At 51.6% G+C, this 25,149-nt stretch overlaps 8 protein-coding genes across 8 annotated transcripts; 3 read left to right on the top strand and 5 right to left on the bottom strand.

The window, feature by feature from the left end:
- Window positions 1–13: 13 nt before the first annotated feature.
- On the top strand, window positions 14–1,847 carry bfr1 (putative nuclear segregation protein (Bfr1); the record flags this gene model as incomplete). The annotated part of the gene is made up of 3 exons (XM_073693431.1): window positions 14–139; window positions 398–1,579; window positions 1,635–1,847. The coding sequence occupies 3 exons, from the start codon at window positions 14–16 to the stop codon at window positions 1,845–1,847; spliced, it is 1,521 nt and encodes a 506-aa protein (XP_073550550.1).
- A 663-nt stretch (window positions 1,848–2,510) lies between these two features.
- Window positions 2,511–3,653, top strand: BDV59DRAFT_173137 (uncharacterized protein). Its single transcript, XM_073688835.1, has 2 exons — window positions 2,511–2,677; window positions 2,745–3,653. Exons 1-2 carry the CDS (start codon window positions 2,660–2,662, stop codon window positions 3,057–3,059), a joined length of 333 nt encoding a protein of 110 aa, XP_073550549.1. The 5' UTR covers window positions 2,511–2,659; the 3' UTR covers window positions 3,060–3,653.
- On the bottom strand, window positions 3,534–4,187 carry BDV59DRAFT_173136 (uncharacterized protein). The gene is made up of 2 exons (XM_073688834.1): window positions 3,661–4,187; window positions 3,534–3,610 (listed from the first exon to the last, which is right to left on the bottom strand). The coding sequence occupies exons 1-2, from the start codon at window positions 3,990–3,992 to the stop codon at window positions 3,559–3,561; spliced, it is 384 nt and encodes a 127-aa protein (XP_073550548.1). The 5' UTR covers window positions 3,993–4,187; the 3' UTR covers window positions 3,534–3,558.
- Window positions 4,188–5,123: 936 nt separating this feature from the next.
- Window positions 5,124–8,594, bottom strand: BDV59DRAFT_211356 (glycoside hydrolase family 35 protein). Its single transcript, XM_073695785.1, has 8 exons — window positions 8,429–8,594; window positions 8,302–8,378; window positions 7,951–8,253; window positions 7,631–7,897; window positions 7,557–7,572; window positions 7,230–7,364; window positions 6,519–7,185; window positions 5,124–6,466 (listed from the first exon to the last, which is right to left on the bottom strand). Exons 1-8 carry the CDS (start codon window positions 8,561–8,563, stop codon window positions 5,142–5,144), a joined length of 2,925 nt encoding a protein of 974 aa, XP_073550547.1. The 5' UTR covers window positions 8,564–8,594; the 3' UTR covers window positions 5,124–5,141.
- A 927-nt stretch (window positions 8,595–9,521) lies between these two features.
- Window positions 9,522–12,587, bottom strand: BDV59DRAFT_173133 (tRNA (cytosine-C5-)-methyltransferase). Its single transcript, XM_073688833.1, has 4 exons — window positions 12,519–12,587; window positions 12,265–12,452; window positions 10,060–12,177; window positions 9,522–10,003 (listed from the first exon to the last, which is right to left on the bottom strand). Exons 1-4 carry the CDS (start codon window positions 12,540–12,542, stop codon window positions 9,682–9,684), a joined length of 2,652 nt encoding a protein of 883 aa, XP_073550546.1. The 5' UTR covers window positions 12,543–12,587; the 3' UTR covers window positions 9,522–9,681.
- Window positions 12,588–17,474: 4,887 nt separating this feature from the next.
- BDV59DRAFT_144275 (general substrate transporter) lies at window positions 17,475–19,643 on the bottom strand. The gene is made up of 6 exons (XM_073687234.1): window positions 19,354–19,643; window positions 19,089–19,288; window positions 18,826–19,016; window positions 18,482–18,760; window positions 17,944–18,427; window positions 17,475–17,889 (listed from the first exon to the last, which is right to left on the bottom strand). The coding sequence occupies exons 1-6, from the start codon at window positions 19,436–19,438 to the stop codon at window positions 17,569–17,571; spliced, it is 1,560 nt and encodes a 519-aa protein (XP_073550545.1). The 5' UTR covers window positions 19,439–19,643; the 3' UTR covers window positions 17,475–17,568.
- Window positions 19,644–21,162: 1,519 nt separating this feature from the next.
- BDV59DRAFT_199769 (transcription factor domain-containing protein) lies at window positions 21,163–22,853 on the top strand (the record flags this gene model as incomplete). Its single annotated transcript, XM_073693430.1, has 3 exons — window positions 21,163–21,639; window positions 21,691–22,063; window positions 22,120–22,853. 3 exons carry the CDS (start codon window positions 21,163–21,165, stop codon window positions 22,851–22,853), a joined length of 1,584 nt encoding a protein of 527 aa, XP_073550544.1.
- Window positions 22,854–23,613: 760 nt separating this feature from the next.
- On the bottom strand, window positions 23,614–24,877 carry BDV59DRAFT_199768 (uncharacterized protein; the record flags this gene model as incomplete). Its single annotated transcript, XM_073693429.1, has 4 exons — window positions 23,614–24,033; window positions 24,093–24,205; window positions 24,281–24,638; window positions 24,695–24,877. The coding sequence occupies 4 exons, from the start codon at window positions 24,875–24,877 to the stop codon at window positions 23,614–23,616; spliced, it is 1,074 nt and encodes a 357-aa protein (XP_073550543.1).
- Between the last annotated feature and the right edge of the window lie 272 nt (window positions 24,878–25,149).

The following is a 25,149-nucleotide window of genomic DNA, read 5'->3' as shown; positions in this document are numbered from 1 at the left end:
TCCCTCCTCAATCATGGCCGCCGACGCCAAATCTGCTCCCACGGAGCACAAAGTGAGACCGACCAAGCCCAATGAGGATGCCTTCAAGGCCGATCTGGCGCTGGCGGAGAAGGAACATGCCGCTGTCCAGGAGAAGCTGGTAAGTGCAGTTGAATTGCTTCATCAGCATGGTTGACCGTCCATTGAGCGGGTGGAATATCCTTTGCTGTCTCTGTTTATTCTGCCTCCCCACCATCGGCCTGCTGCAGTCCCTCGATGCGCTGCCCTAATCCGCCGTTCTGTCCCTTCTCTCTGCCATTTCCCTTTCGCTTCTCACTCCAATGTCTCTTCATATTTATCCTGTACATGCGTACATATATACATACGCTTCTATACCTCGCCATCTAACACCTCCCAGAACCAAGTCAAGGCCAAGATCGAAACCGCCAAGCCCAACAACAAGGACTCCCCCGCCGCGAAGAGACAGCAGGAACTCCGTGCCGAACTCTCCGCCATTCGTCAGAAGCAACAGGGCTTCAAGGCCTCCCGTTCCAGCACGCAGGAGAAGATCAATGCCCTCGATTCCACCCTGAAGGCCCGCATTGCCGAGCAGAACAACTCCCGCGCCCGCATGTCCTTCAAGAATGTCGAGGAAATTGACCGCGAAATCGCCCGTCTGGAGAAGCAGGTCGACTCCGGCTCCATGCGCCTGGTCGACGAGAAGAAGGCCCTTTCCGATATCTCCAACATGCGCAAGCAGCGCAAGAACTTCGCCGGCCTGGACGAGGCCCAAAAGGTCATCACCGACCTCAAGAACCAGATCGCCGCTCTCAAGAAGACCATGGACAACCCCGAGGCAAAGGCCCTTAGCGACAAGTACTCGGAGATCCAGAAGGAGTTGGACGCTATCAAGGCGGAGCAGGATGGCGCTTTCAAGAACCTGAATGCCCTCCGAGACGAGCGCACCAAGCTTCACGCCGAGCAGCAGCAGAAGTGGACCGCCATCCGGGAGGTCAAGGACAACTACTACAAGGCCCGTCGCGCCTACAAGGAGTACGAGGACGAGGCCTGGAGGATCCGTCGCGAGAAGCAGAAGGCTGAGCGGGACGCTTTCGAGCGCGAGAAGAAGAAGAAGGTCGCCGACAAGAAGCTGGAGGAGGCCTCGCGCCTCGCCTACACCGACGAGATCATGACTGCCCAGGGTTTGATCCGCCACTTCAACCCCTCCTACGACTTCGCGGCCCTTGGCCTGGACGACAAGAAGGGCCCGTCTGCGGCCTTCCGCGCTGAAGTTGGCCGGACCGTGGACGACTCCGGCATGAAGGGCATGAAGGTCCTGAAGAAGGAGGACCGTGAGGAGGAATACTTCGTCGGTACCGGTGGTAAGAAGGGCAAGAAGGGTAAGAAGGGTAACAACGCGGCCAACGGCGCGGCGGCCCCTGCTGCCGAGAAGTTCAACCTCAACATCGGCGTGATCGAGGACTTTGCCAAGGTCAAGCTGGACCCCCCAATGAACCAGTCCGACGTCCCAGCCGTTGTTGACAAGCTGGCGGCCAAGATCACCGAGTGGAAGAAGAACCAGGCGTCCAAGACTGAGGAGGTGAGTTGAATCCCATGGCCAGGCCGGGAGGATCGATAGCTAATATCCGCAACAGAACATCAAGAAGGCCAAGGAGGAGATTACCCGTCTGGAGCAGGAGGCCATCCAGGCCGAGGGCCGCTCCACTGATCATGCGAAGAAGCCTGCCGTTGAGAACAATGGAGTCAACGGCAAGGTTTCGGCTGACGCTGAACTGAAGCAGGAGAAGGACGCCGCTGCGGACGTGTCCGATGAGCTCCAGAAGGCCTCCCTTGAGGAGAAGGCTTAAGGGCCAAGCCCGTATAGATGATGCATCTCTGCATGTTCGATTGCATGAGCGATTGCGACATTTTAGATCTGCCAAAGTTCCGCATCTATATCCACCTCTTGTGCTTGCTATTTTGTGATTAGTGTCCTTTTGGTTTGTTATATGCATCTTCCTGACTGCCCTTCTCCCTTTTGCAGACCTGATCGCCACTTGACCTTGCCCTTGGTTCGTATGGACCGACGTTGGATGGTGTGCCAACGTCCGGGCTACCCTTCCCTTCCATGTATTTCAACATCTCCTTTTCCTCTTCCTTTCTTTCTTGTGTATCTTGTCTGTTGCGCGAGGAGTCCGTCTATATCTCCTCTCTTATCTCTCCTGTTTTCAAAAGTCTGCAGAGAAGTGAAGGCAAGGATGATTTAGCGTTGTTTTGAGCCTTCTCAGTAACGATATAAGCGATAGGAAGCAGCGGGCGTGATTGCTTTGGAATGGATTGCCTGACGACCATGACGCCGTAGCCATCCGTATGTAGAGGACATGTGCATGACCGACCGAGGTTCAGAGGAGGCGACTGGTATAGATCCATCGTGGCTGTGAAGATCATCCGGTTGCCTAATCCGGATCTCGGCCGCCAAGTGACTTTCTCTCGGCGCCATCGGTTTCTCCTCTTCCTCTTCCTCTTCCTCTTCCTCCTCCCCGTCTTCATCTTCTCACTCTTGCTCACCCTGTCGCACTTCTCTGGCGACTTTCTCATCACCTTGATCGAGGAGCTGTTATCAAACCCCTTCTAAGCGTTCCGCGTCCCCTGTCCATCCGCACGGTTCCTGACTATAAACATGTCGTACGGCAAACCAGTACGTGGCAGTGCCCTTCCCATTTCTCCCTCGTATCTTTCACGATTCCTTGGCTTATAACCTCTAGGACGGTCCTCCCCCGTCATATCCTGCCCCCGTGCATGACGCCGGTCCCTACCATCCGGGCTCTCCTCCCCCCGGTGGCGCCCACGACTACTACAACCAAGGCGGCTATCCGCCTCAGGGTTACGGTCCTCCACCGCAAGGATACTATGGATCTCCGCCGCCCCAGGGCCAACCGATGTACTATCCGCCGCAGGGTTATCCACCGCAACACCAGCAAGGGTACTACCCGGAAGAACGGAGTGGCGGCGGCGGGGGCATCTGCGCGGGTATTCTCGCTGCGTTGGCGTGCTGTTGCTGCTTGGATATCCTGTTCTAGTTGGTTTGGGGTTATACGTTTGTGATTCTGGGTCTGTCGGTCCTTGGCTCTCGTTTCGGCGCTGTGGGTGCAAAATGTGCTTCAGTCACTCGTTCTTTTCTTTGCATTTATTCTTTCATTGCCTTTTCTACCTTATACATTCTAATTCCTACCGATTCCTACCGATTCCTACTGATCCTACTGAAATGCGACGATTCATGAATCTTGACATGCATTGCATTCGTACCGCGCCGTCTATATGCTCATCATACAGGAAAGTCCCAAACCAACTGTCATAAAAGGAAAAAAAAAAAGGGTATCAAGCAGCGAGCAGCAAAAGCCATCCGTCATAATCATCATACATAATCGCGTCAACTCAAACCCCCGAAATCCACATCTTCATCGCGAACTCTCATACTCGCTGATCTCGTACGGATCATCCCGGCGATAGCCTCCGCGCCCGCTCCGCGGCCGCCCACCCTCCACGCTCGAGTGCTCCTCGATCACCTCGACGACATTGCTATCCTCCGTCGATCCCGACACCATCGACTCGTCGACGACAATGCGATCCGGCGGCGGCATGCGCTGCGGCCGACGCACCCACCGGCCGCGCCGCCGCCCGGCGCGATCGATATACTCCTCCTCCTCGACGACCACGCGCCGCGAGGGGGGTCGTCGCACCGGCCCAACGTCCACAGACTCGGACATCTCCGTCTCGCTGCTGAAGCGACGGCCGGATCCCAGCGCCAGGAAGATCAGGTACAGGAGGAAGACGAAGCCGACGACGCTGCCGAGCATGATGCCAGCGACGGTGCCCGGAGTGGGCGAGTCGGCGAGGCGACCGTAAGAGGCTGGAATGGAGATGGCATCGTAGCGTTTCGTCAGGGCGGTTTGGTGCTGGTGGTTGTCGTGGTAGAAGGAGAGGAGGAATTTGAGGGCGGGGATGGGGGACATGATTTGCCCGTGTTCGGGGTGGGTTCGTAGATTGGATGGTATGGCAGCAAGTAGAAGTCAGGAATGGGTCATATCGGTGGGATTAATATAATGAAGTATGGGAGAATGCAGGAGGAGAAAAGATGCAGAGGAACAGAGGAGAGGAGAGGAGGTGGTGACGACGACTGCGCACCGCAGGGATGTTTATTGGGTGGCTGGGGACATCGCCGCCGGCGACTGCGTATACTTCTTCTTCCCCCGACATCTCCCCGATCGGCGTTCTATTGCTGCCCTGCAGCGATCAACACTGCTTCTCATACGCGTCATTCTATTCGTATCCCTTGACAGTGCCATCTGCCATCGGTTCTTCTGCGCCGTCACCATCGCCATCACAGATACCGCTGGTTGACCAGACTCAACCCGCTGTGCTTCTGACTGCCTTTCTGCCATGCCCCTGCAGAATCCACTGTCTCTGCGTCAAACTTTGGGAAATTCGCTTTGCGTCAGCGTTCTCTTCACATCGTCGTCGGTCAGTTTGATGCCCTCCGGCGATGACACGTCCAGAAACTTCAAATATATACCGGAGATGATCAACTGAGCTGCCAGCGAGACTGCGTGAACTCCTCAAACAACATGAATCGATTCTGGTTCTCCTCCGAGATAGACGTAAAGTAATCATTCAGTTGTTCTGCCGGTTCTTCACCTCTGACACTGCCTCGAAGTTCTTTTCGCAGTCTGGTGACCGGACAACTCCTGTTCTGTTGAGGAACTTCTCGACGGTCTGGAGAGGAATTTCCTTCATTGGATTGCACATCAAGAAGGGAACAATGAACGGTTTAGTTCTCGATCTTGCAACGCTCGTAGGCAGGTTGTGTTGAGCGTCTGGGAGAGAGCTGAAACTGCCATTTCCAGAGCCTAGAGATTTCGCGCTCTGCTTTGTCTATGGCTGTAGATTCGGCTGCTCGAGACGTATCCGGAGACAGGTATTTACATCCAGGACAGGCAGCACAGCCTCGTAACCATGGCTCTCACCGCAGGAGATCTTCCATGCACCTACTATACTATATCTGGAGCAATCCTAATAATTCTCGGCCAAACTCGCATTTCTATGCCATAGCTGGCGATATACACATGGAGATAGCCCAGCCATGAATCCTCCTCGCCCTCCAATCAGTACGCTCCCTTCCGCACCTTGTACTTCGGCTGCTCGGATGCTTCGATCTCATCCAACGCAGTGAGCACCGGGTGACTGTTGACCAGATCGAAGCTCTCCAGCTTTGCGCCCTCTGACCCCATAGCCCACAGGGTCAAGGCGATCCAGTTCGTACCACGGTAGTTCAGAATGCCTTCAGGCACGGGGTAGCTTGTCTGCGGTCCGATGTTGCTGACATACTTGCCATACTGGTATCCGTTCACGTACAGCTGCGCGCGGTACGGCGGCGGCACGGTGCTATTCCCGAAGTTGAAGTACAGTGGCACATCCCAGCCCTTGGGTATGTCCAGGTCGAACTGGGCAGAGTAGAAGCCGATCCCGGGCTTCGACAGACCCTCCAGGGGACTGCCCGCTTTCCACGCCTTGCTTGGCGGCTGGGGTTGGTGGTATCCCTGGCGCTCGGCGTAGAGGCCGCCCTCGTTCAGAGGTCCTCGCACCTTGTCCATGTAGTCCTCTCCGCCGAGGTTACCGGTCAGTTTCCAGGTGATGTCGCTGGCGTCCCGGCCGGAGAGGGCATAATCCAGGATTCCGCGGGGCCCCTTCATCTCGTCCTGGCCCACAACCCAGTTCTCATCCAGTCCCATGTTGTCGACGACGACGGTGAACACGTATGGCTTGCCCGCCTGGAGATGGGGCAGCTTGTAGGTCGCGTTGCAGTCTTCGTTGGCGTTGAGGCCGTTCCACGAGCCAATGTGTGTTCCGTTCAGCCATACGCTGCTTCCGAAGGCCTGTCCTCCCTGAGTGCGAATGAAGAGGCTCGTCTCGTTGCCTTTGGCCACGAAGTGTCCCCGGTAGAGCAGGTACCCAGTGTGGAAGCCATAGTCCGAGGAGTAAAGCGACGTTGGGGTACGGAGAGGGTCGAGGCTGTTCTTTGTGGGCAGGTTCGCATCGGTCCAAGCGGAGTCATCGTAGGTGGACTGCAGTTCCGGCAGGGTATCAAGGTACTTCCAATCCAAGTCTTCCAGGCTCGGGAGGTTGATCTTGGGAGCATTGTACTGGACCTCAGTAGACCAAATGCCGCTGTTGTCAACCTTATGGGTGGCCTTCTTTCCGTTGATGAACAGATTCTTTGCCTTCTCTGGGGCCCCGATCACTTCAACTGCTGTTGTGGCGTTGAAGTCGGCGGTGAGGTGGAGATTGGCTCCCTGAAGATAGGCAGTCCGCACAAGATATCCGGCCTTGACAATGATGGAGGACGCGGTGTTCTCCTTAGTGCTGTATCCAGGCTGGGTTCCCTCTGTCGCGAGTTGAGGCACCCAGTAGTTGTACGCGGAATTCCTGTCTGTGAGTTGGTTAGCGTTGACAGATGCATTCACTAGGTTGGAGAAACCCACCCAAAAGGAGCACTTTCAGGTCGCCAATCTGGACAATCTTCCGGGTCGAGGAAGTATCCCAGCTGATGACAACGGTCTTTCCAACCTGCTTAGAAGAAACACTTGAATTGGGACCTTCGAGGACCTTGACAGCAGATTTCGTGGCGACAGCAAACTCATGGTGCTCATCAGGCCCACCGTACAAAACAAGGACTTTGCTATCACCAAACTGCTTCCAGGTGAAAACCTCAGCAGTGGAGTAAACGACATTAGTTCCGGCCACATCGTAGTCGACGACATGGATCTTCGAGTCACGTCCGTTCAGAGACAACTTGCCTCCAAGCTGAGGCACAGTCAAATTGCCCGCGCTGGTAGGAAGCCGGAGCTTGTAGGAGGTGTGCTCTTGGCTTGCATATTTCGAATGTCTGACCACAAAATATGAGCCTGTACCCTTGCCAATCAGCGGAGTCACGGCCAAGTCAGTTGTGTCCGCGTAGGTCCCGGTAGTCAGGTTTCCAGGAGTCGCGACAAGGTAAGAGGGCGAGACTTTGGCGAAGTTCCCAATGAGCTTCAACTCGCTGTACTTTTCACGAGTAATATTGCGGGTCTCTGACAAAGGAGAGCCGTAGTCATACGAGGTATATCCGCCAGGGTGACCGAGGTTGCCCCAGTTTGTTCCGCCAAAAGTCTGTGTGGATTAGATTTGGCACTAGAAAAGGAAATGCGACATACCATGTAAAGGTTCAAAATGGCCACACCGAAACTGAAGTCATTCTTGTAGAACACCCGTTCGAATTCGTGATTCACCAGGGCAGCGCACTTGTCGAACCCAGGTCCGCCCCATGGGTCGAATGCACCGGCTTGGAACTGTGGGGCGTTAGGAATCTCCATTGAATTCCATCTAGGGCGTTATTTACCTCGACAAGAGAGTACGGAGTGCTGGGACTCTGCTGCATATGGGTCGTATACCAGTTGGTAGGTAGATTACCATCCGGCCATACAGAAGGGTTCGCCTGTCATCATTAGAACAAATTGCATGCTTTTGCCGGGGGCTCATACACAGTCGAAGCCAAGCCTTGAGAGGATAACGTTAGTTTTGATTATTTCTGTCTATGGCGACACGATATACTTACGGGTAGCTATCATGGCCATAGATATCAACTTCACCAACACCAGTTCCAGGGGCATTGTGTCCGCCGGTGTACGCATCGTTGCTGATCATGGGGACGAGAATACCTGCATTTCTCGCCTGATCGATCACATATTGCATGTAATCACCATCAGGGAACTTTGCGCCGCAGCATCCGCCGGAATACTCATTTTCGGGCTGATAGAGAATGACAGGGCCGCCGTTTGTGATCTGCGCCTTGGCGACGGTGGCGGCGATATGGGCCACATAGCTGAAGGGGATACGTTAAAAACAATGGCCACTATGTGAAGATTGGTTGCATACTTATCGGTAGATTTCAAGAACGATGGGTCCGCTGAGCGAAGGGTACCGTTAACTCGCTGCAGCCATCCTGGAAATCCGCCGCCTGAGACTTCGGCGTTGATGTAGGGGCCAGGACGGGCAAGTAGGTAGATCCCAGCCTTGGTAGCGGCCTCAAAGAAGGGCTCCCACGCAAACACGCCCTCCGCTCTGTAGTCTCCTGGCTTGCCCTCCAACAGAGCCCAATCGACATAGAAGGAAACGCAGTTGAATCCTAGCGCTTTAATCTTCTGGAAGACATCGGTCCATAGAGGCGGAACGGGCAATCTAGACCGGTCAGTCTGGGGGAAGAAGCTACGAGTATTGCACGCTTACCTGTATGGGTGCACTTCACCACTAAAAAGCATGATTCTCTCGCCATTGACAAACAGGGAGTCACCATCCCAGGTCACCTGTCGAAGGATGAGTTGGTGTTCTTCGCCGGGAGTAATTCGGACCCTACATATTTTTGTAACAATTCCCGCTTTGCTGGATCTGGATGTTCGGTGATGGAAAACCCATTGAGTTGATGCTTGATGGAAGCACCTGCTGCCTGGGCTGCCAGTAGAGCTGCAGCACCGAGCGCCAGGAATCTCATCGTGCCGTGGGAAGATTGCAGGAAGATCGACAGGAACAAGCGCAGAAAGAAGGGGAGCAATTGGGAGATTCCCAATTATTTATTACAGAGAGTTGCCTTCCCTGAGCGCCCCGCATTGACAGCAAATAGGAGATACTGATGCCCATTGCAACCATAGCCAGGCCACAGGGTTCAATGCGTCACATCATCAACATGACGCAAAAGCGGAGGAAATGGGTCCTTCGACCGGAGACTGTTGGTCCCAATATTAGCCAGGGGGGCATGTCTAACTCGCGCTGAAATAGACCGAAAATACGCCAGGGCGGAAAATGCTTACTGCGTAGGTATGGGAGAGACGGTTGTCAAGGATATTGTTCCCGATACGGAACTCGGACCGCAGATCTACCCCACACGGAGACCCCAATCTGGTCTAGCGTCGATGATCCCGGGCCAAGTTTCTCCGCATCCAAAAGGGGAAGGTGTGATCAAGCTTATTCTTCTTCTTTATTCCTCCTTCAATTTATAAGCCTATTGTATACAAATATTGCACACCACCAATCTTATATACAATCAATGGATGACTGTCTGAGATGTCCAGGATCGTAGCCCAGCTGGGCCACAATACAGACTACCAGCACAGCAGCCCAGAAGCCAATTTAATGCAATTTGCTGTGCGGGGTTCTCCCATCGGATGATGCTCATTAATCCATACTCGGTAAGCAAAATGCAATGGCTCTCTCATACGTCATTCTCATTGGAGACACACAATACGCTATTCTGTATAGAGGAAAACCACGCATAGACCAAGTATAGTATGCGCCTCCAATACCGGTGGACGATGCATAATCATGCGAAATGAATTTACCCGCCTCTCGAGACTTCAACCCCTGTCGCTCTCGGTAAAATAACGCATACTCCGGTCATAGTCTGGCACAATAAATTGGCGGTTCCATCATCCCCGGGCCGTCCGACTAAGGAGCAACCTGCTACTGACCCCACTACATCCTTGCTCGGCAGAACGAAACCATGCTATCAAACTTCAATTGCTTTTGCATAATACATTCATGCTTTTCACCATAATAATACTAACCACTTGGGTATACCCCTAATGGATCGAGACTCAATCCTCTAACTAGTGACTATACAGTAGTATTAAGGCGATCTTCCTCATCACCGGCCTTCGTATAGGTCTCCCGTGCCTCGGTCTGCTCCTGCTCATCTTGACCTAGAGCAAGGTTTTCTTGCTTAATGGCCTCCTCCTCGGTCTCAACAGGCGTCGCAGACGGAGTATTCTCAGTTGCTGGAGTGGCTCCCTGCGACGCTTCAGACCGCTTGGCAGTGGTATTAACCAACAGGGTGTCGTCGTTGAAGAGCCGCAGCAGCATAGCACGACGCTCCTCCTTGGGAAGCATGAGGTTGATAGAATACAATGATCGCCAAAGAGGAAGGACCATTCGTTCACTGGGATTATTAGCCCATTGACCGCGAGTGTAAGAAATGAATTAGGGAAAACATACCTAAAACCGCCGTCCGTAGAATCCGGCTCAACGTACAAGATACTACATCCCATCGGAATGTCCCGTACCCGCTCGCCAATCTCCCCAAGGTCCTTCCAACCCTCATCATTAACCTTGGGGAACATCTCCACAAGAAGCTTCCGCAGAGTCTCCTTGCGGTTCAGGGCGACAGCGCGTTCGGGCCCAAGCCAGGGCTCAAGGAGCCTAAGCCCATCGGTCTGAATGCGCCACGGGCAAACGCCAGAACGCTGCACGTCTTGCTTGACGAACATCTTGACACCACAGTGAACAATCTTCATTCCGTGGCCTTCGTTTGCCTCCAGAATGTCGCGTGTGAGTGCGGCAGTGTAGTAAATCGTCTTGGTTGGGTTGCCCTCAGCATTGCGAACCATGAAGCGGTCCCGCGGGAAACGGTCTGACGCATGATAGAATTGGAAGATCGGATCAAGCACTTCATGCTTAGGGTCCAGATACTTGTACGGCTCCTCGATGGGCTGACCTGGCTTTCTCTTTTGAGGCTTGGGCTGGGGCTCCACCTTCTCTATTTGAGGAGTCTCTTGAGCCGCAGGTGTGCTATTGGCTTCAGACGTCTCCATGTTATCCGACTCGGTAACCGGTGCCGGACGGTGGATAGGACGGTCTCCAACTAGGACCTCGCTACCATCTCCGAGCTTGGTTCTCTTCGATGGAAGCTCGTCTTCCATGCTTTCCGCATCCCGCTTTGCGGGGCTGATCTGGTTCGTTGCGGAATACGGGGGCTGGTGGGTAGCTTCGGCCACAGAAGCGTTCTTGGCCGCTTCCTCTTCGGCCTCCTTATCAAGAGTTACCATATCGTCCAAAGCATCAATCTTTGCCAGTGGTTCCGTGTTTCCATTCTTCTGCTTGAGCTCAAGCTCCTCCGTAAGCGCCGCAACCGTACCCTTCGGAATAACCTTCGAAGAGTCTTCCGGTTTGGCACGAATTTCCGACAGCTTCTCAAGGACTGTGATGAAGAATCCACCGGTATCCTGGAGGTGAGGGTAGACACGCATGCACCGATCCAGAGGCAGATCCGCGTTGTCACCGGTGGGAGGGAACATGCCCTCAGCGATTCTGCCCAAGCCGTTGATGCCTTCGCGCTCCCTATGCTCCTCAATTTCCTTCCAGCTGTTCCACATCCGATCCTCGCGATCCATGACTCTCCAGGAGCGAAGACCAGGAACTCTCTTCAAGCCTGGAAGCTCATTACTGCAATCGACGATGCGGACCTTGGCGGCGCCACCGCATCTCTCGATAGCGCTAGCAATAACAGCCTCGTTCTCGAGGGGGTTCATACTGCATGTCGAATAGACGACCCGTCCGCCGACTTTGAGCATCTGCAACGCGCGAACCAGAATGCGGACCTGCGTGGGGTGCAGACCCAGCGCATTGGCGGGGCCCCATTCTTTCCACACTCCCCAGTTCTTCCGGGCAGTTCCGTCTCCAGTGCAAGGCACATCGGCGAGAATGCGGTCGAACTTCAAATATCTCTGGACTCCCTTATCTTCGGGGCGCTTAGGCAACTTGATGGAAGGGTAGAGGGTAGCATCGTGGTTCGTGACAATCAAGTTCGGCGAGTTCAGCCGCTTCATCTGGTGAATCAACATATGCGCGCGTTTGGCATCGGCGTCGTTGGCGATCAGCAGACCGGTGGTCCTGCCATCATCATTGAGGCCCTCAGGCCCGAGGGGCTCAGGTCCCGCAGTTCCGTCCTTCACTTGTTTGGAAACCTGCAACATCGATTCCTCCTCCCCAGCATGGATCATCTCCATGAGTTGCGCGGATTTGCTACCGGGGGCAGCGCACATATCCAAACAAGTCATGCCAGGCTTAAGATCCATCAAGAGAGGGGGAATCATGCTAACCACCTCCTGGCGACTGATGTTTCCCACTTCCGTTTCCGCAACAAGGAACTTCTGGAACGAGGCGAAGGGCGCGAATCGGCGAACAACTTGCTTGGGAGTCGTCATCGACCATGCGAGCTGATCCGGATACCACGGGACCGGGCGGGGAGGTTCGACGAAGTTCCCCTCATATTTGATAGATGTGATTTCGGGGACATAGTAGTCCTTCAGTCTCTCCTGCACGGCAAGAGCGTGGCTGTAAACCCACTTGTCAATACCACCAGAATAGATAGGTCGTGCGCAGTATCATGTCGACGCAGGGAAAATTTTTCGGATGACATACCCTCGCGAACCAGTGAAGCGGAAGCTGCTGGGGAGATCCCTGCGCAAAGTATTCCAAAACTCCTCTCTCTCTTCCTCGGGAATAAACCCTTGTTCATTGTAGAAGTGCTCGAATTTCGCATTGGCTCTAGGGAGTTCGCTCCAGCTCTGCCGTTGCTGGCTTCGCGGGCCACCGCCGCGGCCACCGCCCTGTGTGGTTGTAAGTCACTGGTCGCAAGAGCAATTCAAATGTAATTGATATCACAGGGAAAATACCTTTCTACCGCCACGCTTACCCATGGCGAATATGAAGAAATAATGTTGTAGGGTTTCTGTTGCGCAGCGACTGGGATACTTGAATTTCGGAGCTCCAAAAAGCAGCCCGCTGGAACATTTCTCGGCCCGCTGTCCCGCATTAGGTAAGCTCTCACATTATGAACTAGTTAGTTACAGAAGAGGTATAGTGCGTCTACGCAAGTATATACATAGCCCTAACGCTTCTGGATTCCTGACACGCCAATACCACTTGGAATCTGTGAGAGCGAAGTTAAGGGGAATTTCGTAGTCATAACTTTTAGAATTTGTCAATTTTTCAATTATTTATAGGAACGCCCTTTTCGTGATGGACAGGGGTCGCATTTTGCGGCAAGGCGCCCTCTGGAGCTGGCAACGCATGTCACGTCTCATCCAATGGGAAGAATAATAATCATATACACAGCCTACTGACATTATAATGCGCCGAATCATGTATCTCATCGATGTGAGCTCTTCGACCAGCTGGTGACTGATCATCGGTGGAGAATTGAATTCTACGCCACTAAAAGTCCCGAGCATCGTGTTGTAGGATCTAATCTAATTAGCTAGCACACAGCGATACCCCGCCTCCAGTTGAGCTTTAACCCACAACAGCCTCCAGCAGATTCCGCATTGCTTTATTTTTCTGTATTTTATGAAGTCACCTAACTAGCTATGGAACCGGCAGGCCTGGCAGTCGGAATTCTGGGTCTTGCTGGGCTCTTTAATACCTGTCTAGATGTCCTCGCGAGGTTTGACTCGTGGAGGGACTGCGGAAGCGAGGTTCGTTCTCTTAACGCTCAATTTGAAGCCAACAGACTCAGATTGGAGAGATGGGGTCAAGCTGTTGGGTTAGAAGGTGGTCTCTTATCAGACAAGCATAACGAGTTGCTTGATGATCCGCGAACTTTTTCAATTGTCGAAGAACTCCTTCTGGCCATTACGAAGATTTGCGACCATGACGAAGAGCGATTTCTAGATCCCATCTCAGAAGCAGAGAAAAGAAATCCTAAAAACCAAAGATACAAAAATCGTCCTTATCTACACACCCACCTCGATTCGAAAAGACATAGACTTAGCTGGGCCTTGAGAGACAAAGCAAAACGGATTGCACAAGTCAAGCAACTTTCACTGTTGGTGGGACACCTTTATACATTGATCCCCATCGATCAAGGCAAATATGTGATCGAAGGCCGCGAGAACATCCTTGGGGGCAATGATCCTTCTGTGCGCCAATATAGCACGCAATGCACCACGGCACGTTCGGTGCCGGGTTTGGACCCCCTATCGGATGATGTGGTCAGGCGAGGAGATTGGATGTTGGAATTTGAACATGTCCTAAGCAGAATAGATAGGGAGATTGAAGGTTAGTCTCCCATTCTGACGTTGAGCTTTTAACTTATTCCGAGAAGCGGAGACAAAGAGAGATGTACGGTCGTGGCTGCTGGGCAACTACATTCCCAATGAACGTTACGAAGCCCTTGTCAGAAGGAGATTAGAAGGCACTTGTGAATGGGTGCTAAATCGTCGTCAATTCGTGGATTGGTCTTCTTCTGAGTTCTCAGCGGGACATGCCAAAGTACTCTGGATCAACGGCCCCGCGGGGTTTGGGAAATCCGTTCTCTGTGCGAGAGTTATCGATCATCTGTCATCCATGGGTGCTGCGCCAATTGTTTATTTTTTCTTTTCATCTGACTTTGAAACCAGAGCCGATCCATTTGTGGCTGTGAGATCATGGCTCGTACAAGTCATGTCTGACCCAAGGGCGTTTGAACTGATGCGGGAAAAGTGGGCAGCCCAGCAGAGGCCAAAAGCAACAAGCGGCGATGTCATAAACCTCCTTCGAGAGGTCATTACAACCATATCCAGGTGCACTCTCATAATTGACGGACTAGACGAATGTAGCTGGTCCAAAGACAGTGCGACCGCCAGCGATGGCGACTGTTTTTTCAGCTTCATGGAAGCTCTGAGAAAAGCGACTACAGATACTAAAACGCGTATTTTGATCGTCAGCCGCGATGAGCCAGAAATCCGATCATTCCTCGCCAATGGTGACACAAACATGTGGTTTTCAGAATACAAAATAGTGCCTGAGGACGTCCACTCTGATGTCATGTTATATTCTCGGGGCATTGTCCAGAGAAAGCTGTCAGGAAAGCCAGACGCAACAAAAGAACGAATTACCAAGAAACTGGCAGACCGTTGCCGCGGGCAGTTTCTATGGGTCCAAATGCAAGAGCACTTTTTACGGAGTGGTAAAAACCAGATACAGCTTGAAAGGGCAATTGAATCGACACCGATTCAACTAGAAAGTGTATACGAACGGAACTGGACGAGAATATTGCGACTCCCGGAGGAAGATAGGCAACGAGCGTTTTCCTTGCTACGTTGGGCAGCCTTTGCCCTACGGCCGCTGACAGTCAGTGAGATAACGGAGGCGTTGGTAATCACAGAAAAGACCGAAGAATTTCCCATGGAAGAACTACCGGACAGTCTTGATTTGGAGTACGTTAATACAGAAATATTGTATTACTGCGGATCACTGCTCGATATCAGAAGTGTTGCTAAAGCAGAATCCTGTGTTGGATCGATGACAGTGCATCTGGCACATTTCTCGGTTAAAGAATATCTGCTCGACAGATTTTCGGCGCATGAGAGGACCCTACAATCAAATGGAAGCCTCGCCCAGTCTACTGAAGCAGTTGAGAATAGCATTCTTGCTAAAGCCTGCCTACGCTACATTACGTGTGAAAAAGTCTGGCTGGCGTATTCTTCACAGGACCATCATCAAATCCCCGGCGCCTTTGTCAATTACGCTGCTGGGTCGTGGCTAAAACACGCTACTATTGATAGCGCCATGGATTTTGACGTGACGGAGCTGGTAAATAGACTCTTCGATACAAATAGCAGATGTTGGGCGCTATGGGCAGAATGGTTTCGCTCAGAACACCTGGAAAGTGGAAGCAGTCCTCCCAGCCCAATCTATTATGCGGCATTGCTGGGACTACTTGACACTCTCATATTTCTGATTCACGACCGCCAGCATGGCCCAAACGAGAGAGGCATATTGGGACAGACAGCCTTGATAGCAGCCTCCGGAACAGGAAATGCAAGAGTCGTCAAGTTGCTTCTTGAAAACGGGGCGGAAATCACAGTTAGAGATAACGAAGGGCGCACTGCGGTGTATGTGGCTTCCAGGGATGGTCATCCAGAAATTATAAAGCTGCTTCTTGAGAAGGGTGCAGACACTACCATTCCTAATAATCATGGATGGACGCCAGTGAATGCAGCTGCAGCTAGGGGTCATACTGAGGTAGTACGTCTGCTTCTCGAGACGGGTGCAGATATCACTATTCCTAATGCTAAGGGATGGACGCCGGTAAATACAGCTGCTGATAAGGGTCATGCTGAAACAATTCGACTGCTTCTTGAAAAGGGTGCAGACATTACGGTTCCCAGCAATGATGAATGGACGCCTGTGAATGCAGCTGCGGCTGGGGGTCATATTGACGCAGTCCAACTACTTCTTGATAGGGGCGCAGATATCACTGTTCCCAACAGTAATGGGTGGACGCCTGTGAACTCGGCTGCAGCTGGCGGTCATACTGAAGTCGTTCGTCTGCTCCTTAAGAAAGGTGCAGACATTGCCGTTCCTAATAGTCACGGATGGACGCCTATAAATTCAGCTGCAGCTGGGGGCCATATCGAGGTCGTCCGATTATTTCTCGAGAACGGTGCAGATATTACTATCCCTAACAAAGATGGATGGACGCCTGTGAATTCGGCGGCAACATGTGGTCATGTTGAGATAGTCCGACTGCTTCTTGAGAATGGTGCAGATATTACGATTTCTAACAATTATGGATGGATACCTGTGAATTCAGCCGCCGCCGGTGGCTATTCTGAGACTGTGGAAACACTTGTTGAATCTTTCCAAGGGGGGTTCAATATTCGAGATGCTAATGACCGTACTCCCCTCTTCTTTGCGTCGATGAGAGGTCATGTTGAGATTGTACAGTACTTGATTCTACGCGGTGCTCTTCCGAACATAACTGATCGTTATGGCGCAACCCCACTGTGTGCTGCAGTGAGAAATGGGCACGCTGACGTTGTTGAGGTCTTGCTCCCACTGACAGAGATTACGGCCCATTTCCAGGATTACTTCGGTCGGAATCTTTACTGGTGGGCAACGAAGACCGGAAACGAACAAGTAATTAGATTAGTGCGCCAAGCTGTCTATCGACTAGGCATTGAAGTTGGCGAATGTGGCCAGTCTTTAAATGGCTCTCACTTTGAGACAAATCTGTCATCTTGGTGGTGTGATGTGTGCACCAGATACATTCCAGCTGATACCGACGTCTACTATTGCAATGACTGCCATGGTTTTGTTGTGTGTCTAGACTGTTATGAATGTCGGGCAAAATGCTTTGATGTAGCGCATGCTTGGAATATCCGTCACATAAATAGCTCAGGTTGACAGCCGGCTAATGATTTCATCGCAATTGATGCCAACTTTATCATTCCCTTAGGATATCCTTAGGCATCCCAACATACAGTCATCTCTGCGTACTTCGTAGTACGGAGAGATACCTAACACTGGAAAAGCGCCTGGTATATAATGCAAGTATCTACTGCGTACGGTGTAGTGTACGCAGTACATATAGCTAGCTACCTAGTACATAACCAATAACCTCCTGGATTCAATAGCCTTGCTGATACTAGTATGTAACGTCTATATTTTCTTTCTTTTGCTCATAGAGTATTATTGTGGAAAGCGATTGCTGTATTTCACAACCGTGCAATTTGAAGAGAAACCGGGATATTTCTCAATTAAAACGTATTTTCCTAAAACAATGTCAAGACAGCTGAGTTGTAGAAATCGTGGTATCATCAGTGTTGTACATATATATCTATGGCCCTCTAAGCTCTAGAGATGTCCTGTTATCCAACCAGATCCACAGCAGTGTCCCGCACTCATCAAGTGTCTAAAATCTATATACAAGTGTATTTGTCGAAAGCAAATAGTCTAATTCTAAACCTTCTCGACCTGTTCCGAGTTTGAACCCTCGACGGGGCTCTTTTCAGAGTCATCTTGGCCTCTGAGGTGTTGCATGGCTGTCCGAGCCTCGCCATACTTTTTGATCTCCCGCCGGAGCTCTTTGGAAACCTTGACCGCACTCTTGTCAGGGTTTGTGAAAAGGAAGTCGATCTCCTCCAGGGATAGTTTGGCAACTTCAGGGTAGCAGAAGTAGATGAGGGGAATGAAGGCGTAGTTCATGCACATGAAAATGAGATAGGCCTGCCACTGGAGGCGGTTGATAATGATAGGAGTGATCATGACGACGAAAAAGTTCTGAATCTGTTAGTATGCGTGATTTATCGGAGGTTTTGATATCTTAAAACGTACCCAGATCCAGTTGGAGGAAACACCGATAGCTGTACCCTTCGCTCGAGCATGGAGAGGCAGAATCTCCGGCACATAACACCAAGGAATGCAGTTTACAGAGGCTCCGTGAATAAGCATGTAGATGAAGAAGAACGCAACAGCTGCCGATGCGGTTTCATGGCCCTTCTCCGTGCCCTTAAAGCTCAGGAGAATCGAGACCATCATCATGCAGATACCAAGACCCAATGATCCGACCATCATAGGACGTCTGCGGCCTACTTTGTCCGCAAAGATGGTAGGGAACAGACTGCCAACAGCAAAGCAGATCTGGACACATCCTCCGAGGATCATGGAGAGATCATACGAGAGGCCGACATTGTTTTTCAAAACCGTTGGCACATAATAGACGACGAGGTTGATTCCACCGAGCTGGTTCATAAATTGCATGCCGTAAGCAAGCAATACTCGCTGACCGGTGCAAACTTCATCCTGTTTGAAGATGGCCCTAGTCAAGTTAGCCGGTTATCACCTAGAAGTTAAATGCGTGATGATGACATACTTCCACTGAGAGTTTCCCTGCCTCCTCTCCAAGGCGAGAGTATCAACGATATCGGCTTGCTCAGCCAAGATCTTGGGGTCATCCTTCGGCTTTCCATAGACATCGCTAAGTATTTGCAATCCCTCTGCTTCACGGCCCTTCTGGTAACAATAACGGGGGGATTCGGGAAGGCCGAAAACCAAGAGAATGACCACGATGGCAAAAACCATTTGGCATGCGATAGGCAATCTCCAGGCAATCTGTCCTCCAACAAAGCTCATGCCGTAGTCGAAGAAGTAACTAGGGTTATGTTAGTCATGTTGTACATAAAAGTGTATACCACCCATATGTATGCATGTGTTTACCTGATCACAATGCCAACGCCAGTGAGCAAAGGTTCACTGCACACTAGTTTACCTCTCTTGTCGGCCTCACAGAGCTCTGCCTGGTACATGGGAACGGTAGACGTTTCAATGCCGGTACCGATGCCGGCAACGAACCGACCGACCATCATATGGGGGACGCCAAATGCAGATGTTTGCAATGTAGCACCAACCTAGATCCATCTTTAGGTAAGAATATGACCTGGCGCAGAAAAGGCGCTTCGTGGTCCGTTGAAGAAACTCACAATGACCCAAAACATGGCGAACCACATAGCACGACGTCTTCCAAGCCAATCGCCGATGAGAAAGTTCACACCACATCCGGCGAAACAACCCAAGTTGTAGATAGAGACGATGATACCCGTCAAACTGTCTCCAGGGTTGCCCATGACACTGAGGAAGTCTTCATTCTCGATGATGCCGGAGAAGACACCCTGGTCGTAGCCTGCAGAAATATCAACATCGGGGTTCAATCAATTGCAATGCAATAACGATGTTTCTCGCTCATACCAAACAGGATAAAGGCCATTGAGCAATTAATAAAAATGGCGGCTTGGAGGGTGAACCCCGTCCCATACATGTTGAGCTTCACCATCTTGACAAAGTGATACCCCGGATATCTCCAGAGAAAGAATAAGAATTAGGGCGGTACACAAGTGGAAAAGAACCCCAGGAGGGAAACACGCGAGGTTATAATTTATAGAGTCAGTCCACTTCAGGCGGAGAGGTGACTCGGGTTCCGAAAAGACGGTACCCCGGATGGAGACAGTCGACCGTTCCCACACCCGAATGAGGCAGTCTGAGCCACAGCCTACCCCAGACACCATTTTGCCCCCAGAATTTCACGTCGGCCGGCCGAGAAGCCTGCTTGGTTGGCTCCCCGAAGCCGACGTCATGCTACACAGTCATCCCCACCGACCAGCTCACGAACCGGGGGAAATCCCTTACCCCTTTCTAGGCATTGGCGGGAGGTTGTGGGAGTGTGGACCCATGGGGGACGATGGTCCTAATATTGCAGACGATATGGGGTAAATACAGGACTAAGATGGTGCCTGAGAATGATTATCATGCGGGACCGTGACGCCATTCTGCAACCGATGCCGAAGGAGCCGAAATGATTCGGGAGGAAAAGAAAAACATGGCAGTGCACGAGGCAAAAAGTACAGAGTATAGGGACGGGGTATCCCGTAGAGGCAAAAGGCGAAGCGAAAAGTTTGTTTCAAAGCGAGATCTGGATAAGCTTTTCCGTTTTGGGAATAGCACTTTGTCTTCGCCTTTTCCATATTCGTCAGCGTATTTCGCCTCAGGAATTGTCAAGTTCAATAGTATGCCAGCTGTTGATGAAATACTTCCATATGGACATCATGGACAGTACATCCCTAGGGGCTTCAATCTCTTCTTCTCTGGGCTGCCAACAAACTTGGTTCTCCCTGTCGCTTACTCCGCTTAATCCTTCGTCCGGTAGATGTTTCGCAATCAATTCCTAACTACTCCGTATCTCTCGCGGGAAGAACAGGACTGATTCTTTGGTCTGTCTCCCCATAACCCGATACTAATTAGACAACTAAATCGTGCATTCTCCGCCACTCAGGCAGCCCCCATCGTTGCATCCATTCGCACCCAACAACTTCGTCAATCGTAGCCCGTTTGCTCAGCTCAAGAATCAACATTGACGCCAATTGCTTCTTTCCTCCCATGCATTCCACCACCGATCGGGAAGCTCCCCCAAGCATCTCGACATGTTCCATTGTAATTTCATCTAGCGAAACAGGGAAGAATTCAAAGGGGGATACATCCAAGAATATCCTAGAAGGACATGCCAGTGTCCGTATATCACCCTCTGTATCCCCTGCCAGCCAAGTTGTGCCTGAGCGGCCAAACTCAAGTTTGTAGGCAATGATGTATCGGTCAGAGCAGAGTTCATTGCCAAGCAGGATGGTGTGATAGCTCCCTGGGACATAATACTCCACGCACTCGACTTCTTCCATGAATTTATACTTCACCTTGCTAGGCTCCATGCGCGTCGCCATGCTTCTCTTGTAGGTACGCAGAAAAGGATGTTGTCTCCATCTCCATCTATGAAACTCGCGTAAAAATGATAGGGCTCGTTGGGCTAATTAGACATAATGCGATGCTTCTGGTGAAGTGTAAGGGGAATATGTCGATGCCTGGATGCCTTGTGGGTTCCCCAGACTTTCCACGTCGGCCCCGGCCCGGCTTCCTCTTTGAGCCATCCCGACGTAGAACAAAACCACCCCTCTCGACTGATCGCCTCCCTCAGACTTCTCTCCTGGCTAGATCCCATCCTGAGGCGTCATCATGTTTCCTGAAGAGCCTCCCCAGAAGCGCCAGCGCACCTCTCAATCACATCAAGACTTATCAGGGCCCCCGCCCACGGCGGAGAGCACTATTTCCGGCCCATCGCCGGGCGAATGGCACGCTCGTCATCCGCTGTCGCCCGCGGACTACAATGGCCATAACTACAGCTCGCCGCACTCAGGCGCAACATTTGACTCCCCATCCGGCGGATGGTATTACGATGGGTTCTCTCAAGATCCTGGCTTTCTGGCCTCCCAGGAAGAACTGCGAGGGATCTTATTCTCTCTTGCTTACTCGGCGGCACCCACACGTGCCGCTACTCCCGCTGTCGGCGGACTAGACGACAAACCAGCCGATCAACTACGGTCGTCGGAACTCTCGTCGGCAGCGCAACAGTGGGAGTCACATCGGCCACCGCTGTCCAGTAATCGGCGCGTTGAGTATCTTAAGAATTATGTAACACAAGTTGCACCCTGGGTATGTTATATTCCGTTAGTCTAGCGAGAATGTAGCTAAAGCATATACCAGCTTGACATGTTCGACTCGCAATGCAGCTTCCAGCAGCAACTGCCTGCATTGGCGAAAACATTTCCTCCGCTTTCCTATGCCATTCTTGCCATCTCTGCGAGACACCTGGAGCGGAAAACGGGTATCAAAGATCAATTTGATAGCCTCGAGTTGTATCAAGAGGCAATACGACTGCTGAGCCCGGTGCTTCAAGTCCGCGACCCGAAAATAGTGGCAGCCTGCGTCCTTCTGTGCTGTCTAGAAATGATGTCGGCGCGAGCGCAGGACTGGCGCCGTCATCTGGAAGGCTGTGCCGCCTTGTTTGATGCATTTGGAATACACGGGTTCAGTCAAGGCTTGCTACAAGCCGTATTTTGGTGCTACGCCAGAATGGGTGAGTAATGTATCAATCCTTCATTGTCTGCGCCATCTGGTCTAACATCGGAATAGATCTCTGCGGTGCACTTATCTCTGATGGCACCCAAACCACACTCCTACATCCTTCCAAGTGGCTCCCCCCAGGCTATCAAGAAGACGATGCGTACAGTCTATTTCGAGATGCTAAGTCACCAGACATGCATGCAAATTATGCGGTGTATTTGTGTGTAAGGGCCACAGAGATCGTATCAGATCGCACAAAATTCCTGGAGTTGGGGGAACAAAACGGCTGTACCTTGGAGCTGTTCAGTGCCCGTTGGCTCCAACTCTGGAATGACTTGCAGTGTTGGCTGGCCGAGCGACCTACTGAGTTGATTCCTATCCAGACGGTGAATAGCAAGCCTTTCCCGCGCATCCTGTTTGCGCATTGGGCGGCTATATCTTCAAACCAATTATACCATACAGCATGCATTCTATTGCTGAAGATGATGCCTAAGTCGATTCGCCTTCCTCGGTCTCCCAGTTTGTCCACATTGTGGCACGCTCGTCGCATATGTGGTATCTCCCTCGCCAACCCTCACCAAGGGTGTTTGAATAACGCCATTCAGCCTCTGTGGATTGCAGGCCGACTTTTCAGCCACGCTTCAGAGCACGAAGAGATCGTCAAGCTCATCCGAGACATCGAAGCGAATACGGGATGGGGGACCTGCTGGAGAATCCACGATTTGGAAGTTTCGTGGGGTTATAGTACTCGCCGGACGAAGAGTGATCTTAACCAGCAATTTTTCCGGCCACAGATCACATAAAATGACTTCTTGGGAATGGTTTCCTTTTGCGAGTATATCCTGTCATGTCCCTTCTAGAAAGGACCAGTCTTCTCGTAATTGCGACAAATATTCGCCGATATCCCAACCAGTTAACTTCCGAACGCTGTCAAAACCTTGTAGAATCTCCTTCTGCTGAGATTCGTGGGTCATGAACCTCGCTGCAACGAGAAACGAAGCCAGCAGGCAGGGATCCCAACACTCCCGCCGATCGTTATTCAATGCAATACCACAGATGCGTTGTGCATGCCAGAGTGGAGACAAGGCCGGCGAATGGGGCTTATTGAGCAGCGCGGTCCGTGGCTTGCACTGCAACAGAAGCAACATTGCTGTATGATAAATCTGGTTGCTGAATGGCCCCGCTGTATTTGAGAATAATAAGAGAGGGAATTCACTTCCAGGATTGAGCATCTTATCACTCTTGTGGAGTTCCACCATCGGCTGGAGCTCCTGGGGGCGCATCTGATACCACTGCTCTAGTATATCAAAGACTTGTAACCAGCTATCTGTCAATTGCTGATGAGCTGAATCTTGTTGCGGCATTGACTCTTGGTGGTAGAGTATCATGGCTTTCCCGCAGAGCCAGAGGACAACACGAGTATAATGTCGAACTCTATCGTGAACGTCCTCTATGCCGGAAAGTAAAGCTAGGTTGGGTACGGCGGACATGGGGAGCGGGATCCGTATAGACATGTTGTTTGCCAGAGCTACCCCCAATTCTAATAGCAGTTAGTCGTGGTACTTAGAGTTTTAGTCCACAGAGATTTTCGAGCATACCTAGCCGTAAAAACATCCAATAGATAACGGACTCGATTCCTGTGCCATAGGCATGCTCCACCAATCTTTCCAGAATATTTGGATCGCCACAGTTGGCATTACTCCAGGCTGTTGGGATATCTGACACGAGGGCGCTCAATTCATCAAGGAGAGAAAACAACGCCAATTCTGTTGGATTCATGTTGAGATCTGCGCCTCGTCTGTTCGGTGGGAGCTTTCTAGCCAGTGACGAGAAGCTCGGTCGGTATTGATATTCTCTGTCGGACATCTGTTGGACGACGCATGCATTCGAAAATTCCATGAGGACATATAGAAGGTTGTCGGAATTCACCGCAATGTTGACAACAGTAAGTCCGAACGGCCGTCTCATGTCACTAAGATCAAGCTATTTGACAGCAGATGTTAGAAAAGACGTAAACATTGCAAATAGTAGACTTCGCCTACCCAAGGAGCCACGTGGTATTGATAGTGACGTAGCAGTTCTAATTTGCGAGCTTCCGAGACAACAGTAGAAGCGACCAGGTTGGTAGACAACTGCTCAGCAGTGGAAGACAGAGCTGATTCCCTTAATAGGGAATGAGATACTATAGGAGACCTTTCCTCTCTTGAATCAATGGGAGTCCCTGTCATACGCGGCGAAAGGGCACTTCCCAGAGTGAAGCCCGTGGCAGGGGCTGGTCCTTCGGCGATGGCGGACGCATCGCGAGAACCCAATGCCAAAAGTCCATGTATGGCCGACTCATCTTTATCACTGAATGGAGATTTGTCGATTTGTACTTTGCCATCTCCCGGTGTACCCGTCCTGCGGGCCTCAACTGGGTCGTACTTATTATCTATCTCGGATATGGGTTTGTTGGTGGGATCATATGCGTCAGGGATGTTCTTTGTGGACGGGTTTGCAAATCGCACGCTCTGATGATTGGGGGTAGGAGAGGGCGAGTCTTCGGCGGAACCATCGGTGTTATATGTGACAGGGTCCTCTTTGACGAACTAGCCAGGAATGTTAGCATTAAGACTGCATGCTAGCTGCAGTGCGGGTTCCCCACTTGGATCCTGTACTTCTCATGCGTCTCGGGCGTCTGCAGCTCATTTGCAGCGACGGTGATGGAGTTCTTTGGCAAGAAGGTCACCTGCAAGCCGTACTGGCAGTCGAAGTTCTTGTCGATGCAGTTCTGGCAACGGGGCTTCTTTTCGTCACCTGCAGACGACAACGATGACGAATTAGCCATGCGACCTGGCGGTTTACACCGACGACGTCATGCGAGCTAGAAAGGGCATGTCTTACATTTTCGTCGTCGCACTCGACATCGCAGACATCCGGTGCGACATCTGGTGAACTTAGGCGCGGGTCTCGGCTTGGGGGCTGGGTCTGCCATTATCGGCAGACATGGAGAGAGCAGGTTCAAGCGAAGCAGTCAGCAAAGCGACAGGAAGTTCGAAAGATCAATTCAGAGCTCAACCGCCGAATCTGATCAGCACGGACGGGGAGAACGGGGTGGGT

Source organism: Aspergillus ambiguus (genome assembly GCF_047715705.1).
Source record: "Aspergillus ambiguus strain CBS 117.58 unplaced genomic scaffold BDV59scaffold_6, whole genome shotgun sequence".
NCBI classification, from domain to species: Eukaryota; Fungi; Ascomycota; class Eurotiomycetes; order Eurotiales; family Aspergillaceae; genus Aspergillus; species Aspergillus ambiguus.
The sequence above is the reverse complement of the archived record's forward strand: the minus strand, read 5'-3'. Positions and strand labels throughout refer to the sequence as shown.

Coding starts and splice junctions, on each gene's coding strand:
- BDV59DRAFT_173136 (XM_073688834.1), bottom strand. CDS start 3,992: ATGTCCCCCATCCCCGCCCTCAAATTCCTCCTCTCCTTCTACCACGAC. Junction 3,611..3,660: donor GAGGAGTATATCGATCGCGC/CGGGCGGCGGCG, acceptor GCATGCCGCCGC/CGGATCGCATTGTCGTCGAC.
- BDV59DRAFT_144275 (XM_073687234.1), bottom strand. CDS start 19,438: ATGGTGAAGCTCAACATGTATGGGACGGGGTTCACCCTCCAAGCCGCC. Junction 19,289..19,353: donor AATGGCCTTTATCCTGTTTG/GTATGAGCGAGA, acceptor ATATTTCTGCAG/GCTACGACCAGGGTGTCTTC. Junction 17,890..17,943: donor TTTCCTCCAACTGGATCTGG/GTACGTTTTAAG, acceptor TAACAGATTCAG/AACTTTTTCGTCGTCATGAT.
- BDV59DRAFT_173133 (XM_073688833.1), bottom strand. CDS start 12,542: ATGGGTAAGCGTGGCGGTAGAAAG. Junction 12,453..12,518: donor GTAAGCGTGGCGGTAGAAAG/GTATTTTCCCTG, acceptor ACAACCACACAG/GGCGGTGGCCGCGGCGGTGG. Junction 10,004..10,059: donor TCTACGGACGGCGGTTTTAG/GTATGTTTTCCC, acceptor TAATAATCCCAG/TGAACGAATGGTCCTTCCTC.
- BDV59DRAFT_211356 (XM_073695785.1), bottom strand. CDS start 8,563: ATGAGATTCCTGGCGCTCGGTGCTGCAGCTCTACTGGCAGCCCAGGCA. Junction 8,379..8,428: donor GGGAATTGTTACAAAAATAT/GTAGGGTCCGAA, acceptor ATCCTTCGACAG/GTGACCTGGGATGGTGACTC. Junction 6,467..6,518: donor CCTGAAAGTGCTCCTTTTGG/GTGGGTTTCTCC, acceptor ACCAACTCACAG/ACAGGAATTCCGCGTACAAC.